This window comes from Cyphomyrmex costatus, unplaced genomic scaffold (assembly GCF_001594065.2).
Source record: "Cyphomyrmex costatus isolate MS0001 unplaced genomic scaffold, Ccosl1.0 scaffold212, whole genome shotgun sequence".
In the NCBI taxonomy this organism is placed as follows: domain Eukaryota; kingdom Metazoa; phylum Arthropoda; class Insecta; order Hymenoptera; family Formicidae; genus Cyphomyrmex; species Cyphomyrmex costatus.
Window position 1 is genome coordinate 189,394 of NW_017276170.1, and position 10,185 is coordinate 199,578.

The 10,185-nt window shown below is 36.7% G+C and overlaps 1 protein-coding gene across 1 annotated transcript in view; it reads right to left on the reverse strand.

Annotated features, from left to right (window-relative positions):
• LOC108773529 (uncharacterized) overlaps positions 1-9,247 on the reverse strand; it is a 173,307-nt gene extending 164,060 nt beyond the window's left edge. The window contains exon 1 of the mRNA XM_018539366.1: positions 9,054-9,247. Coding sequence (XP_018394868.1) covers positions 9,054-9,247 — 194 coding nt within the window. The remainder of the gene's footprint in view (positions 1-9,053) is intronic.
• Positions 9,248-10,185: the final 938 nt, after the last annotated feature.

Here is a 10,185-nt window from a genome sequence, read left to right on the forward strand (position 1 = left end):
CAGATACAATTTTATATAAAAAATTTGGGCATACAAAACGTATCAAAAGGTATTTGAAAAAATTTTTTGCGAGATGTTCCAACCTAACCATAATTTTTAAAAAATTCCTGAAAATTTATAAGTGACCCCCTTTTGTTAGTTTATGATTGGTAATCTCGCAAAAATTCAAGAACATGTATTTTTAAACTTATTTTCACCCTGAACTTATTTTCAGAATTTTTTGAACCTGGCATCATGCCTAAAAAAATTAAAACTCGCCTAAAAAGGTAAAAAATCGCCATAAAATATATATCAAGTAGCCATAAAGCCCTAAAAGGCTCATAAGATAGCGTGCAGAATTCGCCATTAGTTTCATTTTATGGCATTTTGAGTATTTTAAGAATGCCCCAAGGATATTTTGTAAATGTTTTAGAGTTTTAAGACTGCTTTAATGCTGAATAGTAATGTTAATCGAATTTTAGGGCTGTCTCAGAATTGTATTATGGCGAATTCGACAAACTGCACTAGTGCAAACTTTTTTGGTGCCACGCATTCGGAATGTGCGCACCGTATCAGTGCGCTTAGATTATCGTATTCGGCAAATGAAAACTGACCTAGTGTAGTGCTGAATTTGTATTCGGACCAACCGAAAGAACCGAACGAGTACAAGAAATATTGCACTGACATTTTTGTCAGTGCAGTTTGGTGTTCGGACAAATAAAACTAGTTAGGCAGCAAAAAATTACAAAATGGATAAAAAAAGAATATTATTTATTATAGATAAATTATTAGAAACAAGTAGTAGTAGTAGTGATGATGAAAATATGTTGTTTAATAAAAGAAGAAAGGCCGAAAATTAATTAAAAATAAGAATATTAAATTATTATTATTATTATTATTTTATTATTAATAATTATTATTATTAATTAAAAATTAAATTATTAATTAAATTATTAATTAGTGTAGTTTTGCACTCGCACCGTGTCAGGACAGTACCGTGTCAGGGCAGCACCGTGTCATAATTGCATATGTATCGAATGTGCCATTAGTGTGTTACGATTGTCTTAAGGCGATATTATGGATGTTTTAATGTTTTAAGACTTCCATAATATTGCATAATTGTTTTAATCAGAGCGATGAGAGAACTATCTTAGGGTTATCTTGCTATCTTACCTGTGTCTGCAGGCTATCTTAGAGCTTTATGGCTACTTGATATATATTTTATGGCGATTTTTTGCCTTTTTAGGCGAGTTTTAATTTTTTTAGGCATGATGCCGGGTTCAAAAAATTCTGAAAAATTTCAGGATGAAAATAAGTTTAAAAATACATGTTCTTGAATTTTTGCGAGGTTGCCAATCATAAACTAACAAAAGGGGGTCACTTATAAATTTTCAGGAATTTTTTAAAAATTATGGTTAGGTTGGAACATCTCGCAAAAAATATTTTCAAATACCTTTTGATACGTTTTGTATGCCCAAATTTTTTAAATAAAATTGTATCTGATAGGTCTCGTGACAAAAATAAAAAAATATGAAAATACTTCATAAGGCAATATCTCCGAAAAGGGGTGGTGTACGAAATTAAAAATTTCTCCAAATTTTTTTTCGAGTCAACTTTTTGGTGACATGCTGGTCATAATCCGTTTGGGGGCCGATTGACCCTTCTTAACCTGCTAGAGCCTTTATAAGAAAAAAAAGAAATCTAAAGAGAAACATTTTTATTTCAATATTTAACAAAAATTTTTTAAATATAATATTTATCTATTGATTGTCTATTAAAAAATATTATGTTTCACGAATTCGATGAAAAAAATCTATGTGCGTGATATGAAAGATAAGTTTGATATACTCAATTAGTTTTAAACTGTTAAAATGAAAGCTTTATAGATAATAAGCATGAGAAGGTTGACAGTGTTTGGTTATTTTCGCAAAGATTATACATACTTCAAAGTAACTATATTTCCGTCACGAAAGTTTTTATATTAAATGCTACTAAGAAGAGGAGAAGAGGGAGCATCAAAATTGCCTAAGTTTTTTTGAAGCTCGACTAGCTGCGCGTAAAAAGAATTTCGCAGTGCCGAAGTTTTTCGCTTTGCAAGATGGGTCAGCAGGACGGAACAGGTAACGGTGGAAATCACATTTTGTGGAAGTATCCTCCCAGAAAGGAGAGGAAAGTTGTTTAAATCGTGCCACGCGAGATTAGACCACAAAGCGACCCGATTTCTTGTCGGTTTCTCGCGACAAGAATCGGGATAATCGAGAGCTGCGGCAATTTCCGCTTCCACTTTAACTTATTCGAGACAACGCTGGTCGGTCCACCGCGAAGCGATTGAACTCTCAGAAAATTTCTCGTAACAAACGGTATAACGATGTCGTATGCGCACGAAGCTGAAAATGATGCACGAGCAAATTATAAAAGAGTTATCGTGACGAAAAACGAAAAATGGAGGTAATGATTCGCGACGCACGACATAGAAATTCGCAATGAAAAGAAGATTTAAAAAATGCTTTTCTTGCGCCTTAGTCCGCAAATCTGCGACAAAGAAAAGAAAATCCGCGTGCAAGGTTGCTCCAGTTTTTGCGATTTACTCAGCTCCCAGGCAAACTCGACCCTGGTCTTCCTTTCACGACGGAAATACATTGGACATTCATCTCACGACCGTATTCTTTGCCGCTTCTTTTTTCGCTCCGTTTCTTCCTTTTTTGTCAATAAAATTGCTAATCTGCCTGACTTTTTATCTCCCAGGAATGAACTTTCGTATCTAAAATTGTTGTAATCACGTCTACTAATACAATCAACTGGCCAATATTTCCAATTCATTGATTCGCATTGATTCTGATACAGTAAAACTCATCGTAATTCAATAAAACGATCATATATTTTTCCTGAATAAAAACAAAGAAGAATGGAATTGGGAATCGTTTGAATAAACTGTTAAGTTTAGCCGTTTCTTCATTAACTCTAATTCGTCTGAAACTTTTTAATTCTCATTATGGTCCAAGTTTTTAAGTAATTATTCCACCCGTCGCTGGAAACCAAAGTTGCATACTTTTTCAGATTAGAGGAAGAGTTTTCTGGACAAGCGAAAAGTGGGACATTCCATAAGGCGAACCAAACTGCGGAAGTGTCTGGAACTGTCAGCTACAAATTTGGGACAAATGACCATTCTTTGGTACACGGATAAAAATCCGCTTGCGGATTACGCCAGCCAAAATAACTTTCGCACACGCGCGTTTCCAGACCATTTCGTTTCGTTTCGCGACGAGCACGCGAAATGATCTCGCGTGAACTCAGCTGAAAGCGGCGATATCGCGCTGCTACTTCGATACGTAATCATTGTTGTTGTCCGAACGAATGGCTACTCGTTCGTTTATACTGATTTCAATCTCCGTCATGCTATCAATCGTGCGATAAAATCGAGGTCAACCTAATTGAACGGCGGCGTACGATGAAAATTCGGCGGTCAAGTTTCAGATCTATCAAACCTGACGCCGAGTTTCTCTCAACAGTCTAAATATTTAGCATGCCCTTGTCGAACATGTATTGAATTCGCGATTGTGAAACGCTTGTGTCTCTCGGTGTTTAATTAAAGAGATTCGATATACGTATTTGCGTATAATCGATGTGAAACAATCGCAAAAGATACCCTCGCGAAAGCAGTAGGTATAGTAATCCGCAACATGACGTAATGTATGATTCATTTGAATGATATATACACGGCGCAATGAAATCTTATAGCGAATCATAAACGTACCGCCGTTCGCAATCTGCACACTAATTGCTGGTGTTATATCGATCGTGGCAGCAGCGGATAGACGGTTGGAATTAAACGTCAAGATTTAGGGCAACAGCACGTTGTGTCACGCGGAATAAATTTTATAAGTAAACCTCTGGAAAAGTTCTATAGTATATGGCTCTTCACGACGCTCTTGAAATTATTTCATTCTTGTTGTTCATCAAATTTAAACAAAGACAAATGATTCTCACAAACGTTGTGAATGTGAACCGGACCGCAGATGAATTATTATAATACAATATTAAGAACCTCTTAGACCCGGTTTTTCATTATCTGATTAACTTGTGGTTTGGACTTTTAATCTAACTTAACTTGATAACAATGTAAAAATTGTGTTTTTTTTAGTTATGATCAATCACTAAAGTAATATTTTTGTACTATAATAACTTTAAAAGTCATTCACTACGAAATTATTAGTTTAGCAATTAACTGTAAATAAAAATATATAATTTTTACTTTATTACTTATTAAATAACTTATTACTTTACTAAACTCAACCACAAGTTAACCAGTAAAAAAAAATCGGGCTTTAATGGTGTACGACTTTGAATACAAAAAATGTTCGATCCGGAGATTAGATCATGACTTCTTATGTATTTTGACGCTCAAAAATCGAATTCAATGCCTGAATTGCTTCCTCACATTACAACTTTTTTAAGTAAGTAAAAATTTATAAATCGATCACTCCTTTTAACTTTTTCAGATGCTCTTAAAAAAATGTGCCAACACAAGTTGTTTTGCTGAAAGGGGGTCATAGCGACCTATTAGCTTGCATATTAAAAACCAGGTCATAAATGACTCTAAAAATACTGGAAAATCGAATTATTTTCCTTTAATAAAAAAATTGTGACATGATGGGTCAATTTGGACATCGGTTTTAACGTCAAAATATATTAGAATACCATAGTCTAATCTCCAGATCAAACATTAAATTTTTTTTGTGTATGCCTGTTGTTGAAATTAGCTTGCTGATGATAGGTTTGTTGGTGAGCCAATCATCGGAGATTCATCTTAGAAACGCTCGGTCAGTATCAGTATCGGTAACTCCATCGATATTCCGACAATTCCTCACCTCGATTTGGTATCCAGCGTACAAAGTAGGAGCGGATCGATCGTACGATCGATATCCCTGCACGACGCAAACTGAAGGAATTTACTGCGATCGATCGACCGTAAGTGGTCGACACTCGTGGCGGGCACACGAATCGGCGCGTATTGCACGCGCGTGCACACGAGACACGCGTGCACGTCATACACGACTGTATTCACTTTCACCCCACGACACGGCAGCAGCGGTACGAACGTACGGTTCGCAGCCTGCGATGTGAAATAACGTCGTTCGTTAGCAGGATACGATATACGGGGGACAGAAAAAAAAGGGAAGTGTCTAACGAACGTATAACGAGAAATTGCGAATAAAAGTGAGCACCTTTTTAGACGCTATTAAAACGAAATATTTGTACGGTAACGGATGAGATACCATTCTAATTAAATAAATAAATTGTGAAAGCTATAATAAACAGGGCGGCCAGACTATGTTATGAGCATATTGCATGAGAGAAATGTGGTTGGAGTGTTATTTCAAAAGTTGTCAATAATTTACCAGAGACGTCATGTAACTATTACAGAAATCACAATTGACATTTCTATCTCGCGAACAATTTTACGCGATGGATAATGATCGAATATTTAACGCCGGGAATTGAGAGGACGGTATCAAATTAAAACTGATAAAGCTCAATTATATTTAATTTTCCGATGGAATCTTTTATCGGAACGTACCGGTGAACTATCCGTATTCAATGTATAGATTGAATGTTCCACATTATATAAGTTTGCTTATTTCAGTACGGAAGCTCGCCATTCGCGATAATGATGTAACGGTTATTAGTAACTCGGTAAATTTGAAGTTTTCGTAGTCGAAGGCGAAAATTACTTTGATCTTCCGGTAGCGAGCTGCTACACAATACGACGATATTAATCAGAGTTCTTACAGTGCAGTCGCGAAACGCGGCAAGTTTGCTCGAAATGATGCATTATTTGCGCCGCGCAAAATGGCTAATGGCGAAAGAGAGTTGTAGGCATTATATCACATTGCCACGTGTGGATAATAGACTGTGAATGGACAAGTGAAACTTGAACAAAGCTCTTTTCGCCGGTTAAATATTTCTTTCGACGCGAAGACAACTAAGAAAAAAAACTCCGTTTCCACGTCTCTCGTTCACAAGCTTTAGATTACGTTCGCGGAGGTATTTTGCAATAAAATAAATTTCGTTTCTCTGAATTTGTGAAAACTTTTCAACAGACGTGATGCAAGCGATATCATAGATGGCTATATCAGGTTTCTGAGCTTGTAAATGATTTTCCTCTCTCAAATATCTTTTTATAAAATCCTAGATAGAACACAGTAAATTAGCAAATAATTAAGAAGACGAGATTTATTTTTAAATAAATATAAATGTATTTTTAAATAACGCTAATTAAACGCTATACGTTTTTTCTCTTCGTTATGATTTGTAGCAGAGTTGCTTTACAGTTTAACTTTCCAAGTATTGAAGTGATGTTGTAACATTCGTGTTAAGCGCACAATTTTTACACAACATCGAAGAAAGTTGTTTTATCGTTATTAAAATAATTACATCTTCTTATATTATTATTATCTAAAAATTACGTAAAACGATGTATATACAGAATGGAATAAATCTCAACAGGAATGGCATTTTGTTGGTTTGATCAAATATCAACTAATTAATAACTAAAAGTTATTAATTAAAATATTTTTCTCAATAAAAAAGTGAAAGAAAGTGTGTTAATATTGGATCATTCTGCATATTTTATGCATGAGGTATCAACTCTATTTTTAGACCGTTATCTAAAAATGTCACTTCGATACTTGGACAGCTTGTCATCGGGGGCAGTTTCGCGAGAAACAAGCACAGAAAGGGAGAAGAAATGTCCCGAACCGAAATCGAAGGGAAAGCACACAAAGGAAGCAGTTCACAGAAGAAGAAGCATTTACGCGGGAGACATTAATTACGATCGGTCACACACGGCAGGGAGGACAGTCGTCGCTCGCAGACGTCCGTATCGCACGACAGTTCCTGCGGAACTGACAGCATTTCCGTACGGCAGCGTAAAAATCACGAGACTTCCACCTCTTCCCACCCCCATTCCCTCCGCTCCTGGCCGCCCGTCACGTGACCTTTTGCCTCCCGCCGGCGAGGATGCACTCTCGGCACTCTCGCCAGCCGCGCACCCCCGTCTGCCACCCCTACGTCCATGACGCCCCTTTCGTGCTCGTCCCGAAAATGCTCGCAAAATCCTCGCCGGTAGCATTTGTGGTCCGACATTCCGTTCATGTTCCCTCGCGATTGGTTTAAGCAAAACGACGACCGAGAGGAAATTGTACCTCGAACCGATAACCCGTGAGCGTTTCTGGTTTTGTTAAAACCGAAAATTGTTTAGGAAGCAGAACTAGATAGCAGTGTAAATGTAAGTAAAAGTACGAAAATAAAACTGTAAAATGCAGTAGTTCACGAAACGAGACTTGAACTAAATTCTTATGTAATCCTAATTTCACTCTGGTATATTTTTTTTTGTCAACGATATCAATGACATTATGTAATAATAGTTCATAGAGATGACACTATGGTATCGTAAATAAATAAATTCAAGATTCTAAGTAGCGAACATGATTCACATTTAATGAGACTTCGTTAATTGTAAAAAGATTTCGAGATTTCGAAATTTTTTAAATAATATAATGTCAATCTTGTTATTTTTACATACATTTTCTTTTATATCAAATAAAGATAATATCAAAAAATAACAATTGTGTAATACAAGGATAAGAGTCAAATTATAATACTAATAATTTATTAAAAAGTCCAAAAAAATGGTGAAAAACTTGATTTATATCTGACTAAAAAGCTAGCTAAATTACATTACATGTTTCAGCTGTGTGATTAAGATCTCCTCAGATGCTTAACAATTAAAAATATATATTTCAAACCGCAACGATGTTATATATTATAAAACGTTTAAAAAGATAAAATATCATATAGAAAGGTCAAATAGTGATGTTACATTGTCATAAGAAATTCAAGATTCTAAATTATACATATCAATCTTGAGAAGTGAATACAAATACAATATCGATGACTCATAGCGCCAAGAAGTGATTTGAATCTACCACTTTGACTTTCGGAACTTTGATTATCTCCAGAGAACTTGAACCCATTCAAATCCTGTGAACATTGTAATGAAATCAAATTCGAAGACATTATCGGTTGAAATTATTTAATTCTATCGACATTATCTGAGATCAGATGTACATGGTAATGTAATAAAAAAGTTTTGTTAACTATTGGTTACATTAACATCAGATCTAATGGAGTTAAGACAGTCGTTCCTACGACAATGACTTATACATATACAGCTCTCGCATATATAAGGGATCTCACTTATCAGGCTTTTTAGGGCAGCATGCATTAAAAATACTCACTTCTCTGCGCAAACGAGATTACATCGTGTATTTTGGTAGACGAAGGGCAAGACATCCCGAAATGCCATTAAACATAAGAATAGTCGTAAATCATTCGCTTATTACGGAAACGACTGTTTACCGAATAAACGCAGACAGCTCGGGTAAATAACAGTCACACGGTAAATCTCTAGCTCGGCTTCGTGTATCTGCGATAATTGCAGCGCGTATGCTCTCGAGATATACTCTTGACGCACGAGAGGGCTCACATCAAATTTTGACTCATCTGTTTGCCGCTGAAGCACCACATAATTTCACATTATACTCATATTTTGAAGATATTGCGCGATAATAGTTCGCGTGTTTTATTTTGCTCGCCGAATAAAACTATATGGGAAAAATTAACGATTTTGCTTAAGTGCCTAAAAATTTAGCTAGATGCAGATCTGAAAATAACTTTGTTTACCATTAAAACAATTACGTAGGAATCTCAAGCATGAGCAATGCTGCAAAAAATACTGATATTTTATAGTAACAAGTTTGAACGATTCACATAATTATTCTAATGATGATCCAATAAAATTATTTTTGAATTTGTATTTAGCTTAAATACGAATATACTACAGCAAAACCGTTCTTCTTGAAAAACTGTTCCTCTCGTCCGGTGGAGTTATCTGTAGGATTGCAGAAAAGATTTAATTTTGGCCGTAATAATCTTCCCTCCCATGACTGCAATTTCATAAAAAGTTTTCAAGAGATTTGAAATTGATTCCGAGTTGTTGACCAAAGTCTTACCTGTCACTTCCGGGAGTCCTCACGACGTCATAGCGAACACTAGGCTTCCTGCGACGATCTTTTGGACTTCTCAGGACCTCCCTGCCGTTTCTGAACGTTTCTTGAACGATATCGCGCGAGTGGGTGTGAGTGTTTAGCGGTTGATACGCTTCGGTGATCGCGCAGACGCCGATGCAGCCGCAGCACTTGGACATCGTGTTCAACTCTTAATTCCAACACGACGACCGAATATCCGCGTCTCCCGCGGCGTTCGGTCCTTTTTCCGCCGTTGCCGGATTTCTATTTCTACCGCTACACCACTACCGCAATCCCCTGAACCGCTTTACTTTCTGGTGGACCGGGGCTCTGGTATCGACATCGTCTGCACGTCGTATCGCTTGTAAGAGGAAAAACACGAGGCGCAACTTTTGCGTTGCTCTTTGGTGAGAAAGCACGTCCGCTGATATAGAAGGTCCGAATGAAATACATTCGACGGTTTAGAACAGGCACGGCGCCGCGCCGGTCCCGCACGGCCAGTGTGGGTCTAGATATATGTATAAGAAACCATACGAATCGGAAAAGCCCGTGATCTATCGCGCGCGTGCTCTTTACGTGAACGAACTGCCGATAGCGAAGTGAGGTATAGTCACGGAATACTCTCGGCGCGCTTGAATATATATACGCTACCATGAGGAAGCAACTTGAGGCGGAAAGTTGAAATAATTTTTGAATATAGACCTCTATGCTCTCGCAACTCGCCGACAACATTTTACTTAAAGCGAATATGAGAGAGTGAAGTCAATTTTGAACGTTGTAAATATAGGGTCTATTTTTTATGGCTGAACACTTTTAGAACTTAAAGTGAGATACGTATATAAGTTTAATATTTAGCGAAAGCGAGAAAGAGTCCTGGTGTAGTCTACTGCAGGAATAAAAAATAAATTTGTGAAAAAGTGATCGATTTTCACCGTCATCATGAATAACGGAAATTGATTTCCCACATGCACTCCTCGATGTTACATCCCTAATCGATACTAGAGGCCCTACAATAATCTACAATAGTCTAATCACGATCAATTTTGTCAAAACAAGAGTGGTTGCATGAAATAATAGGTGCACTGCAGATAAATTGTAATTTTATCTGCAGAAGACA